The sequence below is a fragment of the Copadichromis virginalis genome, linkage group LG12, assembly GCF_057382275.1.
Source record: "Copadichromis virginalis isolate Kocher_CV1m ecotype Utaka linkage group LG12, C_Virginalis_male_GT1.1, whole genome shotgun sequence".
NCBI classification, from domain to species: Eukaryota; Metazoa; Chordata; class Actinopteri; order Cichliformes; family Cichlidae; genus Copadichromis; species Copadichromis virginalis.
The window spans coordinates 25,507,661-25,528,440 of NC_140629.1; the positions used below are offsets into that span (position 1 = coordinate 25,507,661).

General features: G+C 37.8%; 2 protein-coding genes across 5 annotated transcripts in view; both read left to right on the top strand.

Annotated features, from left to right (window-relative positions):
• grid2 (glutamate receptor, ionotropic, delta 2) overlaps positions 1–20,780 on the top strand; it is a 560,888-nt gene that overhangs the window by 149,131 nt on the left and 390,977 nt on the right. The gene's annotated exons all lie outside the window — the stretch shown is intronic.
• Positions 14,957–18,613, top strand: LOC146697130 (uncharacterized). 2 transcript variants are annotated; one of them, XM_085475646.1, is made up of 5 exons: positions 14,957–15,355; positions 16,245–16,495; positions 16,663–16,830; positions 16,951–17,046; positions 17,497–18,613. In XM_085475646.1, exons 2-5 carry the CDS (start codon positions 16,352–16,354, stop codon positions 17,812–17,814), a joined length of 726 nt encoding a protein of 241 aa, XP_085331772.1. In that variant the 5' UTR covers positions 14,957–15,355; positions 16,245–16,351; the 3' UTR covers positions 17,815–18,613. The 2 variants fall into 2 exon arrangements, with proteins under 2 accessions (XP_085331772.1, XP_085331773.1); XM_085475647.1 differs by lacking the exon at positions 14,957–15,355 and having other exon boundaries at positions 15,763–16,495.

Here is a 20,780-nt window from a genome sequence, read left to right on the forward strand (position 1 = left end):
TAAACACAGCATGGAGACAAAAACTGAACACCATGTTTTAGATTAAGTACAGAGTCGATACTAAATCTGCTGTATCTATAATAGTCACATTTCTATGTTAGAAAGGCATTTACTCTCATCTTTAGGCTGTTGTTTCTTTTTTTTCTAGTGTGGTCTTTTATTATTTCCAAAGCAGCAGCTCATTTTTTCAGCCACTTGAACTTTTCACTTTTTGTCAATGTAGTAAATCGCGCAATGATTCAAAATGTTGTGAGGCTGAAGATCCAAATGCTCCATCTGTGAAAAATGGAAAAGAAAGAAAGGATAGGTGTCTGTTAACATGGCATTACAATATATAAGAATATGTGCATGTGCTCATGCACGTATTCAATAATAAATTTCACACAGCATTTTTGTTTTGCACTTTGATGCTTTTAGTCTGGCTGTGTACAAGCACTTTTCCCTTCTTTGTGAAATCAGTATTCTAATCCAATATACCCACCTTTGATATTTTTATGTGGTGAAGTCAGACAGAATGAGTTAATTTCAATTCCAGCAAAGTGTGTAATCAACCACCATATCATATCTTCATCAATCATGCTTTTTAAAAAAAAAATCCTCCATTAAATGCATATGCACTAAGAAAAGAACAACAATTTACTGATTACACTCACATTGCAACTCAGACCACAGGCAATCTGTTCCTCCACACTGGTGCACCTGTTTCATAAATAGGATGACATTCCTTTTGTTAGTGTTGGGCTGGTAAAGAGAAACACTGAGCATGCCAGACTGTTAGAGGAAAACACTGAGTGGTCTCAGCTATACACTGTGTGGAGCTGTCTGACCTTTCCCTACCACCTGGTCTCTCCTGTCTGCAGTGTATATTAGCTGACTGGCATTGATTCAGGATGTGTTCGCACTCCCCTCCGCTTTCTCTACCCCAATTTCACCTCCTTCCATCTCATACAGATGGGTCAGTTCGTTTGCCCCGCGGTGCTCCTATTCATTGGCAGGTTGTAGTCACAAGTCAGCTGGCTTGTCATTTTTCCTCACAGGGCTGTTATCTCTCTTCCCAGTTCATTGTGATTTCTATGTCCATGTGTCTTGTGGCTGACAATCCTTTTTCACTATCTTTGTTTTTACCTCATGCCAGGTTTGCCCCGCATACACAAAAATGTACTGGAGAGCTCATTGCACTAAAACTGAGGAAAACAAAGCAAAACAAAAACACAAAATAAGCACAAACACATACAAACACACATAAATCTGCATAGCATTTAGAAAAATACTGAGAATATTCAAGTAGCACACAACAGTACTAGCTATATTTCCAGGGGTTGCTAAAAGGTTAGGGACATAACAGGAACATGCTTGTTGTTGAAATAGTTTATGACTTATGAGGTAAATTTCAAAATTAACACACAACCGATTAATAATTATAATAATAATAATAAGACTTATTATTACAGACAGCCTTATCTACATCATTTCCAGACCTCTCAAAAGCCACTTCATTCAGTTTTAACTGTAAATTGAGAAACTGCGTGAAGCGTCACATTTGTTTACCCAGAACTACCAAAGAAAACAAAATGATAAATATAACCTGCCTATACTGTTGAGATGAGCAAGACAGTCACTTTTGAGCGACTGCAAAATAAGAGCCACATTCTGCAGAGATTATATATTATCTTGTTACACTTTTCTGGGAAGCTCATCCGGATACATGTAGTCATATGTGTCCCAGACCACCTCAACAAGTGGTTTAAGTACTGGATCATAATGTGCTCTAGCAGTTTTTACAAGTGTACTCAGTGGCGTCCAGCTGACATCTGATGTTCAAAAATGAATGAATCCACTGGCTCATGAATTTTTAATTTTTATGGACTTGTGTTTTTTTTCTGTAGTTTTGCATTTTATTTCTTATAAAGACACAATACCCACACTGGTCATTTTATTAAGTGAACCTGTTTAACTGGTTGCTAATACAAATATATAAGTCGTTTAGGCATAAAGGCTTGCTGAAAGATGGCATGTTGAAATTCAGATTGCTCACCAGAATGACAAGAGGATATCTGAATGCACAACATGTCAAACCTTGAAGCAGATGGACTACAACAGCAGAAGACCACAGCGGGCAGCGCTCATGACAGCACAGGAAAATACGGGTACAATTTGCACAAGCTTACCAAAATTGGACAACAGACAAGCAAAAATAAAAAAAATGTTGCCTGGTCTGATGAGTCTCGGTTTCTGTTGTGACATGGACTGGTTCTTATGCAGCCATTTGGATGGCAGAATTTGGCATAAACAACATAATAGCATGGATCCATCCTGCCTTGTATTAACGGTTCTGGCTGTTGGGGATTTGAGGGATGTTTTTTTGGCACACTTTGGCTTCCATAATAGCAATTCAGCATTGTTTAAATGCCAAAGCCTACCTCGTTACTGTTGCTGACCATGTCCATCCCATTATGACCACATTGTACTCTTCTCCTGACAGCTGCTTCTAGCGGCACAACGCATCATGTAATTAAACTCAAATCAGCTCAAACTGTTTTTGTGAACATGACGATGAGTTCACTGTACTGAAATAGCCTCCACAGTTACCAGATCCATAGAACACCTTTGGGGCAAATACGGAGCAACTGTGTAATGCTATCGTGTCAATTAGGACCAAAATCTTTGACGAATGTTTCCTAAACCTTCTTGAATCGTTGGCATAAAGAATCAAGGCAGTTCTGACCATTCAGTAATACTTGTGACTAATAAAGTGGCGGCTGAGTAAACACTGTAGACGAAAGACCAGCTGAATGAAGTTGTTACATTTGCTTTTGTCCCCCAAGTTTCTATTATTTTGTATATATTTTCTTTATTTTGTGGCAGTTATAGTGTTCCCAGGAACAGCTTGTCTTTGTGCTATTGTAATGATAAATACTCTTCATGCAGTTGGCACTTTATCCCAACAGAAAGGCCAAATCTCAGAGGGAACCTTCTTTTGGCCCAGCTTAGTGTCTCTGTTAAATTGTGATACCATAATGTAGTTACAACGCTGTGGAAGTCTTGCGTTTTGTTTATTTTGCATCACAACTTCATCTGACTTGACTGTGGATTAAATTATATATTTAATATCATTATAATATTTGAGTTTGTACACTGGTAACATGACAGCATTTATTTTAATTTGAATTTATGTTAGCAGTATGAAAAGCTGTGACATATCACACACGCAGAGAGATTTTTACCTCTCTTGCAAGCCCTTACCTTGTGTTAGCTTGGCACTGAGTAGCACCTTCCTGGCAGAGGTTAAGCTGTTTATGCCATGTGGAGATACAGCTTTCCCCTCTCTCTGCAGTACTGCACTTGCCCTATGCTAGGCTGGCACATGTTGGCCTCATCTTGGCAGAGGTTGCATGATAACTCCTTCCCACAGGGGCTCTTGTTTGGCAAAAGGTTGGAACAGACTATACCAAACGCATCTCCGTGTTCGTACCTCTCTGGCAGGCTTTCATGAGTTCAGCCCCATCATGCTCAGTCTGGGGCAAATCTGTCATTTTGCTCTCTGCAGTAACACACCACAGTGGTTATCATCTTTAGAATTACAAGATTGCAAGGTTTCACTTTGAAGTAAAATGTCACATGCATGTTTTCTAAAATTATTTTACTCCTCCAACTACTGAGAAATATGTTTGTTCCTTGTCTGAAATGCCGGATGCCCTTTAGCTGGCTTGTTGAAGACTTAGAAATATTATATTTCGTGTATTTTTTTTAATTAATGTGTTTACACATTGGTAGAAATATTAATACATCCCTTGACTTTATGGCTCCAAAGCCAAGAAACCTGGTTGGCAAAGTTCGCCTTTGAGTCACAGAGCCAGCTTGTGGGGGCTTGGACAGTACAGGTCAGTTCAATACCAATGGCATTTTCTTGGCTGAATATCAACAGCCCGCTCTGTCTTTTGCATGGCTAATGTTTCCAACACTCGCTCTGTGAGTTCCTGGGAGGCCTCTGTACCAGATAATGCCCTGCAGGTTAGCAGTTTTGGCAGCTATTTTTCTGTGAGTTAGTCTGTTTTTTTCCCAAGCCAGTGTCTGTGTATTAGTGTGCCCATCAGGGTCAGTGAATACTTCAGGTCCTTCCACATCTTTTGTTTGTTTCTTCTCTTTCTGCCTCAATCTTCATAGAGGATTTTTTTTATTTCTGTGCCCTCAGTGCTTTTGCTTCCTTTTCTGTCTGTTTTTCTCCACCATTTGTGTTTTACCTTTTTCTTTTTCCTTACCTCTGTCCCTCCTCTTTCTCTATCTCCCTTGATTTCTTGCTCCTTCGTCTGTTGTTCATTTGTTCCCCTGTTTATTCACCCCCACTTGTTTCCCTGCTGTCATTTCTGTCTTCTTGTATTTTGTGCTTTCTGATCTTCTTTTATCTGAGCTGTCTAAATGGTGGGCTGACAGAAACACAGACACACAGGGGAGCACATAGAAACACAGTGATTCACAGACAACACACGCATACATACATACACACACATGCTCACGTACATTGACAGTCAAACTTTTTAAAGAATTAGCACATATGATTCATAACTACATACAGGCACATGCACACTACAATACTGTGTGGCTTTACTAAAAACGTGGCGGTTTTTAGGGTGAGTCACTCTATACAGCGTGCATTTCCCTCCCCCTGTTGTGAAACAACAGCCTTCAGAAGCTAAAACCATGGCAACAGCCTCTGCAGCCCTGAGTATGGGATCTCGGCCACATGACATCACTTTAAAAGAAAAGATATGCAGGCAGAAACTTACAAACACAAATGTAAGCCCACTAACACACACATACACAAACTCTCGTTGTGTCCAGGACTACGGATTCACAACGCTTTTGGACCGCTCATAAACCCCATTGACTTTTCTTGGAAACTCATCTTTGTCTTTCAGAATCCTATTATTTCTGTCAACTTCATGTGTGCATGTTATTCACAAGGTGGAGAGATGTGCCACAGGGATGCGTGACAGATATTGTGTGTATTCATTGCTGATGAAACACTGGATGAATCTATTAAGCGACTAAGCTTAAGAGGAAGGAAAACCCACAGTAGCCCGAGTCTGTAAGGAAAGAAGAAACAAGCAGATGAGATGTTCCAGACATCACCAGCATCACAAACTACACATCTGAATGTAAATTTTATTTGTATTTACTGTATAATGCGTTACTAAAGGCACTAGAGTAACTTATTGTCGTAGCTTTTTATATTTAATATACAGTAAAAGTTATCCAGTGGTTTTCTAAAGATTTTTTTGTTTTGTATACTTCCTTCCTCCTGTAGAGGCAGATTCATTTTTTTTGTTTTATAGTTTTCGGGTTACACAGTTTATCCCTCTATAATTAAATGGAATTCAATTAAATTCCCGAGAATTCCAAAAGAAAGCGGAATTCTGATGAACATTCTACACATTAAAATTCAGCTCAAAAACTATTTAAAAGTTCTACTTATAAGCTGGTTTTAAGATCACAAATAGCCCTTTTCAAACTTTAAGATCTGCGTATTCAAATTTTCATCTCTTTCTCCTTTTCTTACCTCGCTCCTCACTCAACTCCACCTCATCCAGGTTACTTATTGTTAGCAGATTCAGCATGCAGCCGTTGCCTGTCTCCAGTAACTTGCTCTAACAACAACAGCTGATTAAAAGCTAACGTTATGCAGCTAAAGTTAGGCTTGACTGACAGAAAAGTTCAAGATCACTGTCATTGGTCAGAAGTAAGCTTCATTGACCCATCGACCCGAATCGGACTCCTTTCACAAAGCTTTACAGCCTCCTCAAGAGTAAAGAGACATGGACGTTTCACACCTGGCATTTTGACAGCTGAGGTAAACGGTGGACGGACAGCCTACATTTACTACACTGGCCAGAGTATTTGAGGTGACCTGGGAGTAAAAATGTGAAAAATTGAAAAATATTTAAGTTAAACACATCAGGGTTTTTTTTTCTAATTTCCTATTTATTGCTCAAATTTATGCAAAGACAGTAGAAGAAACTTGCCAGCCATTCATGGCCATTATGGGTGAAATGCAGAGCGGCCAGAGAGAATTAAAGAACGCTGGAGACAAGGTATTGAAATATGTACATCACTGGCTTTGTAACCTGAAATTATGCAGGAGCTGAGGCAGATACTGGAGTGTTCTATAAGAGCAATTGTGCGTTTTGACAGATCATTTTTCTCTATACCGCTACACTTTGACTGACCAGCACACATACACAGACACACACACATGTTGAAAATTACCATATGAAAGCAGAAAATGCATTTCCTGTTTTCCCTCGGAACATTTGGGTGTTTTTACAGCTGCGTTTGACTGTTCATTAACAAAAATGCACACACACTAGACTTTTAGTCCCCTTGTTAAAGGCAGAACTGGTCAACAAGTGAAACTATATGCTTAGCAGGTCTTGCACTTGTATTAGCTGAAGTACATCTGGACATACTGTAGTCATAAATGCAGGCACACACACACACACACACACACACACACACATACACATACATATATATATTTGTAGCTCAGATATTTCTGTTTTGGGACAAATTCATTTTTCTTGCCAATTCCGGTCTGAACAAAAGATAGAAATAGAGAAAACTAATAACACCCCAGAGGTTTTAATGGACCAAGGGGTGATTATGAACCATTATTTAATTAAGCCACAGCAATTACTTAGTTTTAAGGGTTTCTTCTGTGATTTTTGTTCAAAGCTTTCAAACAACTTGCTCAATATTCTCCTGGTTTGATTGTCAATCTATTTCTGGTCTCTGCACTTGAAAAAGGAGCATAAAACAAAAGGATTACAGTTTACTACACACAGATGTATGGTCTTTGACTCTTCAGTGTGCGCGTGTTTGTTTGTGTGTAACTGGCATCCTGTCTTTTTCCATCACTGTTTAAATCAGTTAAACCATTCCATGTTGTCTCTATTTCTATTAATTATCAGAAATATTAAGCAGTGTATTGTGATATTTGTTAGCGGGGTAGGAATTTAGTCTTTATTTGGGGATTTGGTTATTTCTTATTTTGATTTAATATTCAATATATTCTGTACATCTCACTTCAGGCGCCTGACATTCTTTTCGCTCACAGCAGGGATCGTTGCGCTTCAGTTCCCCTCATTGTTGCTAACTTTTCATACCCCTTTAGCAACTTTTTTTTTTAAATATCTCCCTCTATCTAAATCTGTTGAGAGCAATAAGCAGCAGCACCCTTGAATGAGGATGTTTACACATGCGCAGTGTTCTTGCGGTTTAGAGACTGTTGCAGAAAAGAATAAAATTAAATTAAAAAGACAGCCAGTTGCTTCTTTCTCTCTGAGTGAGGATTTTAAATTTAAATATAGCCAACAGTCAACCAACACAGCACACTGGCTGTCTTCAGCTAATATGCATAGTGATTTACTACCCCCTGTAATAACTGCACAGTGTAATTAAAACCTCATAATGAATATAGGTGGAACACATTTTGAGTACTGAAAGCAATCCTGTGTGAAACAGCCGTAGAACAGCCTGCTCATATTTAGCATGTTCAAAGCCTCTTATTATTATCAGTCAAAAGTCAGTGAGAGCGCTTTTTGTGACACATGCAGCAAAGTCCAAACAGGCCAGTGGATTAGAAGTCATTATCACAGATGGTTTTCAAAATATTAAACATTTTATTATCGATGTGATCTAATGATGTGGTCTGCTGAAGTCACCCTTCAATTATAAAACATACAATGTGATAAGTTAATAGGCTACCTTATGTACTGGCACTATATATCTAACAGTGTATTATTGGTCCTGTTAGTTAATTTAATAAGCATCAAATTACACTAAATGTCTCTATGAGATTAATGGCTCTTCCTTGGGGGACACCATGGTAAAACAGTTGGTTTTAAGAGGGTTTTATGTAAATTTACTAAATATACTAAATACAGATTTCTATATATGATTCATGTTTCCCTCTTCTCCTCAACATCTATTTGGTGCTGTGAATGCTTGGCTGCTCTGTTTAATAATCGCAGGAAGAGTTGCGAAAGGATCACTGTTTGCATCTGTCGTGAGACCTTAGTGGGTTTTGTCTTTGCATTGTTTGTAAGAGAGAAACATAAACTTGCAAGTGGGAGAGACTGTGATTATTTGGCTACGGGAGAAACTCTGTTTAGCTGGACCTAACTGAGATGATATACGTACTGCTTTGACATGTGTGGTTGTGTTAACCACACATCAAAAAGACCACTCTAATAGGCTGACAGATATGAGTTGCCATCTTGTGTCACATGTTGAAGTAATTATAACCCACCAGATGAAATGCAGCAGTGTCACATTTGTCCTGCTGAGAAAGGACATTCAGTGTCTTCAGTCACCCGAGACCTTGCTTTGTAGTTTGCTGTGTGCTCTTACATCATGGTAAGGAGGAGATCCAAGCTCCCTACCATTACAAACAGCATATGTGATCTATGTGATTTGGCAGTTTACATTCATGTGAATGTTTTCTCAGTGCAGCATCTCTCAGACTAATAAGACGTGGTCTTATGGTGAGGCTAGACTGAAGAGTTTGCTCCCTGCACTGGAAAACAGGGAAAAAAATTACTTTAGAGAATTACTTCGCTCAAAGGGGTTTTTTTTCCACTAGAGAGAACAGGAACCTTTTATGCAAGCAGGATTCTCTTTGCTCCTGTAGTGTTCATTAAAACAGTACATTAACCAGCAGTAACAACTGGTACTTTACCTTTGATTCTATGAACCTGACTTGTTTTTACCAGGAAGTGTCCAAATTTCTCCTGTATAAAGGGTGACAGCTATAATGGTGAGGCAGACTGTGCAATTAAGTGCTGTTTTGTGTCTTGCTGTCTTGTGGTCAAATGAAACATAATGATTTTTTTCTCTAATTTACCGCAAGTGCCCAATTATTTTTCCATATAACGGTTTTAATGCAGCTTTTGAGATAAGAACTGAAGATGCGCCACATTTATATAGTCATTTATATATTATGGAAACATGAAAGGAAAATTCAACACCTGCCTATTAGTGAAGTTAAACACTTATACCAGCACTTTGAGCGCACTTCTCTTTGTAAAACATACAATGCTGGAACTTCATGTATCCGGATCAAAGTTATTCATCGTCTTACACCATCCTTCCCCTTCGGCGTCTTTCCATAGTCACTTGATTCATACCCATCACCCTGAGTGTGCCATAAAATGCTAAAAGGAAAAAAAAAACAGAGGTCAAAGAGCAGCTAACACTGAGTGTACAATGACCACATACATATCTAACCACAGAGTCAGCCTTGAGGACACTAAGTCCCATGTCACCTCTAGCAAAACAAAGCATTTATCTCTTGGACAGCCACACGGGGCTGTGCTTTTTATGGATTTTTCTGCAATCTAATACCCCATAAGAGCATGAAGATTCTTGTGAACCACGGGCACAAAGCTCACCCAAGAATCGATTAAAAATCTTTTGTCTTTAATGAGGAATACTAATAGGTAATGTGCATATTTTTTAAGCTTATGCTGTTTTTTAGCTTATCTTAAATGGTCTAATGTGACCTTGTTTGTTTGCAGACCACCATGCAATCATTAACCTCATTATGTACAACAATGTACAGTGAATGGAGGTTAGGCCTGTCCTTGAATTGGGATTTTTTTCCTCTTAAGTTGCATCTGATTTTAAATTCAGTACAGCTCATGATTTTTTTTTTATTAGTCTACTATCAAATGCATTTGCCTGAATAATGAGGCAGGTCACATATCGGTATTTCTGTTCGAGTAAGGCTCTTATAAGCTTTCTTCACCTTAAACAACATGGAAACACATGGACATAAGCAAATAACACAAGCCAAAGATCAGCACCTTTGAAAGTTATTCGAAAGTTCCAAGTCCTGCTGTCTTTTACGGAAGCGTAGAGCTGCCACCCAGGCAAAAGAAAAATACAAGTGTATCACGTTATAACGTGAAAGGTTTATTGTTCTAACAAGATACTTTTCCTGTTTGTACAATATACTATCATGTTTGTACAATATACTTTTCACGTTTGAACAACATAATATCACGTTATTACAATATACATAATTATCACGTTCGTACAATATAGGATCACGTTCGTACAATATAAATATTATATTGTACGAACGTGATAATTATGTATATTGTAATAACGTGATATTATGTTGTTCAAACGTGAAAAGTATATTGTACAAACATGATAGTATATTGTACAAACAGGAAAAGTATCTTGTTAGAACAATAAACCTTTCACCTTATAACGTGATACACTTGTATTTTTCTTTTGCCTGGGTGGCAGCTCTACGCTTCCGTAGTCTTTTCTCAAGCCTGGATCATTTGTTGGTTACCTACAGGGAGTGCAGAATTATTAGGCAAGTTGTATTTTTGAGGAATAATTTTATTATTGAACAACAACCATGTTCTCAATGAACCCAAAAAACTCATTAATATCAAAGCTGAATGTTTTTGGAAGTAGTTTTTAGTTTGTTTTTAGTTTTAGCTATTTTAGGGGGATATCTGTGTGTGCAGGTGACTATTACTGTGCATAATTATTAGGCAACTTAACAAAAAACAAATATATACCCATTTCAATTATTTATTTTTACCAGTGAAACCAATATAACATCTCCACATTCACAAATATACATTTCTGACATTCAAAAACAAAACAAAAACAAATCAGTGACCAATATAGCCACCTTTCTTTGCAAGGACACTCAAAAGCCTGCCATCCATGGATTCTGTCAGTGTTTTGATCTGTTCACCATCAACATTGCGTGCAGCAGCAACCACAGCCTCCCAGACACTGTTCAGAGAGGTGCACTGTTTTCCCTCCTTGTAAATCTCACATTTGATGATGGACCACAGGTTCTCAGTGGGGTTCAGATCAGGTGAACAAGGTGGCCATGTCATTAGTTTTTCTTCTTTTATACCCTTTCTTGCCAGCCACGCTGTGGAGTACTTGGACGCGTGTGATGGAGCATTGTCCTGCATGAAAATCATGTTTTTCTTGAAGGATGCAGACTTCTTCCTGTACCACTGCTTGAAGAAGGTGTCTTCCAGAAACTGGCAGTAGGACTGGGAGTTGAGCTCGACTCCACCCTCAACCCGAAAAGGCCCCACAAGCTCATCTTTGATGATACCAGCCCAAACCAGTACTCCACCTCCACCTTGCTGGTGTCTGAGTCGGACTGGAGCTCTCTGCCCTTTACCAATCCAGCCACGGGCCCATCCATCTGGCCCATCAAGACTCACTCTCATTTCATCAGTCCATAAAACCTTAGAAAAATCAGTCTTGAGATATTTCTTGGCCCAGTATTGACGTTTCAGCTTGTGTGTCTTGTTCAGTGGTGGTCGTCTTTCAGCCTTTCTTACCTTGGCCATGAGTATTGCACACCTTGTGCTTTTGGGCACTCCAGTGATGTTGCAGCTCTGAAATATGGCCAAACTGGTGGCAAGTGGCATCTTGGCAGCTGCACGCTTGACTTTTCTCAGTTCATGGGCAGTTATTTTGCGCCTTGGTTTTTCCACACGCTTCTTGCGACCCTGTTGACTATTTTGAATGAAACGCTTGATTGTTCGATGATCACGCTTCAGAAGCTTTGCAATTTTGAGACTGCTGCATCCCTCTGCAAGATATCTCACTATTTTTGACTTTTCTGAGCCTGTCAAGTCCTTCTTTTGACCCATTTTGCCAAAGGAAAGGACGTTGCCTAATAATTATGCACACCTGATATAGGGTGTTGATGTCATTAGACCACACCCCTTCTCATTACAGAGTTGCACATCACCTAATATGCTTAATTGGTAGTAGGCTTTCGAGCCTATACAGCTTGGAGTAAGACAACATGCATGAAGAGGATGATGTGGACAAAATACTCATTTGCCTAATAATTCTGCACTCCCTGTATACTACTGGGACGAATTCTGCAGTGATGGGTGGGAGGCAGCGAGAGCCACTCTCATAGCATTCCTTTTTTATGGGGCAACGAACATGAAAACATAAAGTTTGGATGGTTGTTATTTTGGTTACTTTCAGGTTGCAACACAGATAATTGGTCCCACAAGACTTTAAAGGCACGACCTAAAGGAAAACAATCACAAGTATCGTTCGAGCTCAGGTTTCAGCGTCTCTTGTCAGTTAATCATGGGTCCATAAGTCCAATGTGAGAGTCTTTCGGAGGAAGATGCAATACTTTTTAATTGAAAGGTAATAGCTGAATCATCCGGAAAGGTAGGATAACAGATAACTTGTACTTTTCATAATAGTCTTTAGCCTGTTTGTACACAGCCTTGAATTGATTATTAAAGTCTGATTTCTGGGAACCTGGATCCTGCATTAGTCATTTTGTCTCTTAATCGGATTCTGTTCTGAGGTTTGTGTGTCTGTAAAAAACAAAACAGAAAAATGTGTAGTTACTGATGATAATCTGTTTAGGCTGCAGACAGAACTCTCTTCTTTCAAACACTCTAAACTTTTTCCCTGCTTGTAGATAACAGAAGAGACTCTGAATCATCGCTCTCTGCTTTTTTTCACCATTATATCTGTTTATCACACTGTTGACATGATGCCTGCCACATCGACAGTAATCATGACTAAAATTTGGTACAAAAAAGATTTTTTTGATTCAATAAAAAAAAAAAAAGAATTAAGACGCTGTGTAGGAAGTAGCTCACTAAGCTCCAACTCTAAAGAAGGCACTTGATCGTGCAAGTGCTTGTGTTTTTTTTATTGTCAAAGCATCAAAATACCAGTTGCATCCATGAATCAGTACAAAAATATTTGTGATGACTCTTCCCACTCATATGTCTATGAGCATTAAATAGCTGAACAGATTGTACTGTTTAGAGACTTCACTGCTTCACTGTAAGAAGTCTCCAACACATGTTTACCAGTGGTGTTGTTTAGCCACTTGAAGAGGTAAGAAGAAAGAAATATGTTGACATTTTTTCCTCACAATGAATCTAAAGTCTTTATCTGTTGTAGGTACATGTTTTTCATGCATTAATAAGGGAATACACACCTTCTATTCAGCAACCTCAATGCAATATTAATGTATTTTTAGTTAGAATATATAACCCGTTTCACTTTACACATAATATCTGGTAATATCTGCACAGAATACTTGCACATTTTTGACTGGTTTTACTTGCTTGGATGGGCCATTAAGACACTGAACAAGTTAGTGAAAGCCGTGCCTGAAGAAAAGTTTATTGTAACAAAATTTAATATTTTAAATTGAGAGAAGTGAGTGAAGAAAAAAAACTTGGGCAATGAAAAGCAAAATGGCCTTTCAGTCCATTTCATATACAGCCTGTGAATACCTTCCTCTCCCTCTAACTGTGCCTAATTTTTTTCAGCTGCTTTTTAAAAACTGGTAACATGAAAATAGAGACGGTGAAAGAGAGACCTCGGTTTATTGGTAGTTTCAATCTCTCTATTTTTGCTTTCTCTGTTTTCCTGTCTTGTCTTTTTTCACTCCATTTATGACAGGTCCCTTAGTGTCCTTCAGTCATGACTTATGGTTAAAAGGCAATTGCTCAGTTAGACTGAAGGAGTCTGAATCAATACACACACACACACACACACACACACACACACACACACACACACACACACACACACATAGATAGAGTGAGAGAGACTGCCTTTATAGATCCCCTGGGAAAACAAAATGTTATTAAACACAGTTTTTCTCTAACTTTTGTACTTCTTGCTTAGACTAAGCTGCTGCTCGTCCTGTATGTGTGTGTGTTTGATGTGTACGAAGAAAATCCTGAGTTAGTCTTGTGATCGGAGGTTTTTGGCCTTCTTGTCTTCGCTGTGTAGAGAGACACACAGTGGCACATAGATGCAGTAGTCACACTTTTAATTTAATCATCTTTTGGTGGCTTTTTGGTTGTTTGAATACAAAGTGTGTGTGTGTGTGTGTGTGTGCGTGTGTGTGTGTGTGTGTGTGTGTGTGTGTGTGTGTGTGTGTGTGTGTGTGTGTGTGTGTGTGTGTGTGTACGTGTGCTACATCTGCACTCTGCCTGTGGTTCTTCTCCTTTGTTTCCAAACCATGGAATATCCTGACTAGAAGGTCTCTTCGATTCGCTGTAAAATGATTTGGCACATAGAATAGATTGCAACAAAAATGTATATATTGATGTGGATCTTTGTGATAGATAATATTTAAATAGCCACACATACCTGTTTAAGTGATATAACTTGTAAAAATAAACAAAAATATCCTATTCATTATTATCTTTCACAAAAGTATGTTGGTCATTGGTATTAATAATTAAACACATATTTTAGAGGAAGAAGTATAGTAATTGGAGCAACGCCAGCAGCATTAAGGAATACTTCATAGTTACAGTGGTTAATAAGGGGCTGTTGATTTGGATGGCTGGCTTTAGCACTCTCTAATGTGGAAGCTTGGAGAGTGAACCAGAACTACAGCCCAGTGCACATGTCACCATTTTACAGTTTAATGTAAAAGATGGTTAGTAAATTTGATTAAAGAAATAGCCGTGTAATTTCTACAAAGTAGTAAAAATTAATGAGGCACTAAGTTCTTGCTTATATACTATTATGAGCGAAGGGAAAAAAGGAATTGGCTTCATTTGAAGTAATACCACTCATTGTTAAAAACCCCTCCACATTTAGTGAAGCAATACAAAAATGTTCCTGTTTGAAAGAAGTTACTTGAGTTCAGATAGTGTTGTCAGTAAATCAAAAGTCTTTTTCCAAGGATCAAAACAGAATTAATGCAGAGTCTCTTCTGCCCTTGAACCGATTTGGTGTGTTTTTATTGAGTCTTGGTAATATTTAACACTGCAACAGCTTGGACTGGACTCCTGCACTGTAAGACCGAATAGTAATAGTTTGATAAATGAAATGAGTTCCAACTACTTAAAAACCTGTTATAAGTTCATACACCTTTATTTTTTGAGTAGTTTGAACAATTTTGTTTTTTCAAGTTATCAGTACTTGAATATATTGATTAGTTTCTAGCATTGCGCTCAAATAATTTGAGTTTTAACACTGACGTCACTTACGTGCCTACGTACGTACCTACGTGCGCCACCTGTTTCTTTATGAAGTGCTGGCAACCATCTTGGATTCCTCGCTTCGAGTGCGAATGCCCGCTCATTACCCCGAAAGAAACTTGTGGAACGTTAATATCCGAACAGAAATAAAAACATTTGTCAACGGGTTTTTTGCGGCATTGCCTTTGACGCTGGATAAAGGAGGGCATGCTATGGTATGTTACGGACTTTTGAACTGGAACAGCTAACCCTCTGCACTTGGCTAGCTGCATTTACCGCCTTCGCGGCATCTTCAGGAGCGCTTTGTGGTAAGTTTTATTTTTTCTGAAACTATAGTTCTCCGTTGTAATATGGGTTTTTATCGTCATAAATGTACAACTCTAGCAGGCATTTAAGAATTACATGCATGCGTCGTTTTATCCATGTCGGCTTGGCCCCAAAGTGTTTGCATGAATTATGCTAATACGCTCATATTTAGTATAACACATTATTAGTCCCTGGGACTAATAATGTGTTAATAACTTTTCTAATCTCTTACTATTTTAAAAGAAGTCTTTAGAAGGCATTTCTGGATTTGCAGATTATAAACTGCCTTGTGGTTAAATTGTTGAATCAATATGCACTGCTGCGCTGCTTCACACTTAGCGCATACGTGGATATTGATATTGGCTAGCCCATTTGCTAACTAGTGGAACTTAAAACTTACATTTAGTTCTCTGGAGTTGTACATATTAAAACTGGGGCAGCAAAATTGTAGGCACAGGACATACTTACAAAAGCAGTGAATAATCATTACATAATTACGCGGTAGAACTTGGTTTACATTGCAAATAGTTATGTATACCAAGTTGAAATGTAGAATCTTCTGAACTGTAAAATTGTTGTGCCTGGTCTATTTTAGGTTAGCTTAAGGGTGAATCCATCAATAATATATTTACCAAACAGTTATTTTTTCGTTTTATTTTATTCTGATGCCCAGTGTTCATTAGTGAAAGACTTAGTTTTTTATCTGTCAGGGGCTGGGTCTGTGAACCAGCATTTTGAGTTTATTTTGTAGTTTTGCTTTCTTATGTTATATTGAAATGAGGTGAAGTTCTTGTATTGTTGTTATTATTAGTTAAGGTTTAGTTGAGTTCTGGGCTGGTTATGTTTCATCTGTGTCTCCTTGGTTGTGTGTCTTTTCTGTTCTCTGTGTAGTCTGTCTTGTCTTCTGTGTTTTACTGTTATGTCCATGCCAGGGCAGAAGTAAATTTTCAGGGGTGAAGATGCTGTTTACCTTGACCAGCTAAGACTACAGATTGTAGATGAAGTCGAGAAAAGTGAAAAGAATCCTGATTACAAAGCTGATGCTCACAACTTTGGCCTTGCAATGCAAAGAGATCATCAATGATGACCTACCAGTAGGTCAGATCCTGGATTGCTGGCCTACTCTGAAATCCCAGTCCCAGGTAAGAATGTATATAGATGTATCTAACAAGATGTATTTTATATCAACCCCTGTTATCTGGCCTGTCTGAACAAATTATGCCTTTGGAGTGTAAGGATTTTGATGTATTTTGCAAAGATTTATAGACTAATTGAAACTTGTAAACACAAATGTATCCTGTGTGTTCAGATCTGTGCAGAATTCCACAGGATTACAAACCTCCACCTGAAGAACCACTTTTATGCTGTGCTGGACCAACATGCTCCCCGGCTCCAGAGCTTATTCAGAAAGAAAGCTGTTTGCACAGGGAACGTGTCTGATGTCCTGTCTCAGCTCTTCAGAAGCTATAATCTCCAGGTTAGTGAGTTTTTGTCTTGTTTTTTGAGCTTCATTTGATTTGATCAATTTTTCAATTTTAATTACCATTCTTGACTAGGTTAGCCAATAATTTAAAATAAAAATTTTCTTGTGATGTAGGAACAAGCTGATATCCATGCCCAAAGTGCTGGTGTGCTTCATGCCCTCTCTGCCTATTTGTACGAAGACACCTCTACCTTCATCAAAACATGGGATGTAAGTTTTGGACAAAGTTGTGAACAATATCTTAGTAGCATCCTTGTTTAGATTTCTCAAAACATTATGACACTTTGAGAGTTTGAGAAGCATCTCCATGCTTGGATCTGTCTACAACAGTGTCCATGTCACATAATGGAAACACTACATGTTTTTAATGTGCGTAGACCTTCTATAATGTTCCTAGCCCAACCATACATCACTGTACAAATGAAAAAAATATATAACTCCTATTGACTTTCTGTTGTTATTGCTACGAAGAGGTATGACTTTGCTTTACTAAAAGTACTATTTTTGTCAGTTTGTTTTCTCAAATCTTGGTGTGTTGTGGCTTTTTTGTTGTTCAAACAATTGATTTCTGAGCTAGTAATAATCCAGAAATGTGACTTGTATAGATGAAACTAAGAGAAATAGGAATGCACTAACATGTAGTAATTTTGTTTTCTGTAGATGATGCATTCTGATAGACCAGATATTAGTGAAGTGCCACTTGGACTCCTCCTGATCAGAGCCAATTCCAGCGATGCAACATTCTTCTGCCCTGAGAAGACTGCAGTTTTGGTCGAGGGTAACATGATCATTGTTTTCACCACCCTGGCTGATGGATTTCTAGTAATATTTGGACTGACTGACGTCCTGCACCTAAGCTACCCAAAATGTTTGGCCAACATTTTTGACTTTATTCAGAAAGTTTTGATGGGTCTGAAGGGTGGGAAGTTGAAGCCCAAAGTGCTGAGTCTTAAAAATGATCTTTTGGCAGCAGAATAATGTCCAGGATTCCTACACAGCCCTCAAGTGCCTGTTAAAGCAAGTAATTCAGTTTATCATGTTTCCAAGTCTGGATAAGTTTTTTATAAAAAGAGAGAATAGAATAAAGAAATCTTTGCAGACTCTGTTTCATACTTCATTATCTAAAAGCCACATCCAAAGTAAAAGGGGTGATTTTATTATTTTTATTTATTTTTTTCCCCCCATCATCACTTGTGTTTTAGTTGATTTTGATTGTGTTTTTAGTCAGATAACTGTAAATCTATAGAGAAAATGAAGGACAATCTCATTTCTGGCTTCTAGGTGGGATCTTGAATGTCACTTAAGGAACGTTCCTCCTGAACTACTCATAACTGACATAAGGCGCTAAGGAGGTTTATAACACTTTGTTTATGTCTCTAAAGAAGTATTTTTCTATTTAAAATTTTATTGCTTTGTTGTTGAGACTGTGATTGCACTCTACAAATGTGCATTTTGCATAACCACAGTACTGGCATATTAAAAAGGTTACCAATTATATTTCAGTGTATTAGCTGCACTATACTATTACTTTCATTCGGTTTTCCCACCTAATAATGCAGGATTTTCTTTTCCTTTTGTTTGTTTTTTTAATAAAAAGGCCATACTCATGTGTTAATCAAATTTGAATACTCTTAAAACATGTTGTGAAATTCTTTATTTCTAATATTGTAACCTTGTGCCAAAATTTCTGACATTATTCCCTATAAAATGTGGTGGATTTATGTCTTTGGGCTTTTTGTGTCAAAGTAACTCAATAAATCTGTAACTTGAATTTATATTTTCTGTCTTATGTTTTTACAAGTGTAATTATTTTGGGCACTTTTTTTTTTTAAAATCAAATTCAAAACACAGTAGATTTGGATATTACAAGCATTTGTATTTAAAATTTTTGAGTTGTATTAGCTTAAAATGGTTAACATTTTGAAACTAAAAATTAATTCCTTAAAGTTACTTGAGCTAGATTTGTACTTGAAACTCAAAATATCAAGTAGAGAGTACTAAACCAAAAATGTGGATATAACATAAAAACATTTATCAATGGTACTTAAAAATATTTATCTAAAGCTAATAAATAAAGTGTGTTTATTTAACTTTTATTTTTAAGTTTTAGTTACTTAAAATATTTTATGTAATCAGTTTCACCAAAAGTTTTGAGTAAAATTAACTTATTGGGTTTTACAGTGTGTCAGTTTTGTTGTTATGCATTATTCATCAAATTCAGTTACTGGCTATTGTGAGCCTGGAAACATTTCTAAAACTATGTTTTCACTTGATCATTGTGGGTTATTCAGTTTAGACTGAAGGGCAAGAATGCCAATATTAGTTGAAAAATAACTTTTTTTGTTTTTATTCTGTGAAAAAAAGGGTTTGGGATGTTTTCTGAAGCAAATGTAGAGATGAGGAGGCGCTCACTGCAGCTAATTATTTGTTGTTTTAAAAATATTATTGTGTATACTTACAGTATATTCATATTTTTATTATCATGTAATATGCCCATTTAACATTTGTCAAATCAGCTAATTAACTTTTATTGGTGGCACAGTGGTTAGCACTGTTGCTGCACAGCAAGAAGGTCCTGAGTTCAATTCCAACATCAGGCCGGGGTCTTTCTGTGTGGAGTTTGCATGTTCTCCCCGTGTTTGCGTGGGTTCCCTCCGGGTACTCCGGCTTCCTCCCACCATCCAAAGACATGCAGCTTGTGGGGATAGGTTAATCGGAAAATCCAAATTGCCATTAGGTGTGAATGTGCAAGTGAATGTGAGTGTGAATGGTTGTCTGTCCCTGTGTGTTGGCCCTGCGACAGACTGGCGACCTGTCCAGGGTGTACCCCGCCTCTCGCCCTATGACAGCTGGGATAGGCTCCAGCGCCCCCCGCGACCCTGAAAAAGGATAAGCGGAAGCGAATGGATGGATGGATGGATGGTTGAGATTACATTGCAGTTATTTTAAGTCATCGTGAGCTTCAGGTTGACAGAAAATAGATAATGGTCACTAATCTTATTTCCATATCAAGGAAATAGCAACACTTTATCATATGCATGCAAGAATTACCTTGTTGCCTTGGTGACATGGCTGTCAATGAGCCTTTTTCTGTGTTCTAAAAATCTTACATTGGGTAAGAAAGATTTTGATGACGAGTCCATTAAAGCATCTATACCATACTATCTTAAATTCTAAATCCTCTAATGATAGACTTTGATTAGTTCACGAGAACTCATTACTTGTAAAGACGAAAATAACTTGGAAACGCACAGATGCTCACACAAACTATGTTCATCCTTTTTATTTCAAAGAGTTGATTAAGTAGGGATTATTATGCTGTGCAGTTACCATAGCAACTCAGATTGGGGTCAACTAGGTCAATCTGTAGGAACAATATTTATACTTTCCTGCTAAAAACTCCATCTGCAAGTGCTATAGAATTATGTAACATTCTGATTTCTTCCTGATATAGATTTTACACTTACCTTGCACTATTTTTAGGTACTCCTTGCTGGTACTGGTTTTGAACTGCATCAACTTTTCAGTGCATGGAATCGACAAAGCGATTGAAACATTCGTGACAGCATTATGATTATATGATACCATCGTACACTTTGGGCAGATTTACTGGCTACTGTTCCAGCACTTTCCAAAAGTGCTCTACTGGATTAAGATGTGATGATTGTGGAGGCCATTTGAGTACAGTGAACTCATTGTCATGTTCAAGAAGCCATTTTTAGATGATTTGAGATTTCTGACAGTGTTAGAAGGGATGGACATAAAGGTAGGCTGTGGTTAACTAACAGGAATGGCAGCCAGGGTGATCTTTTGCTGCTTAGTTCCTCTGAGTTTAAGTTTAACATTGTAATATTTGACACTATTATGCAGATATGCAGAAAATTTAGGGTGCTATTCTGCATACTTGGATTGTACTGAGTGGCTATTTGAGTTATAAGCAACCA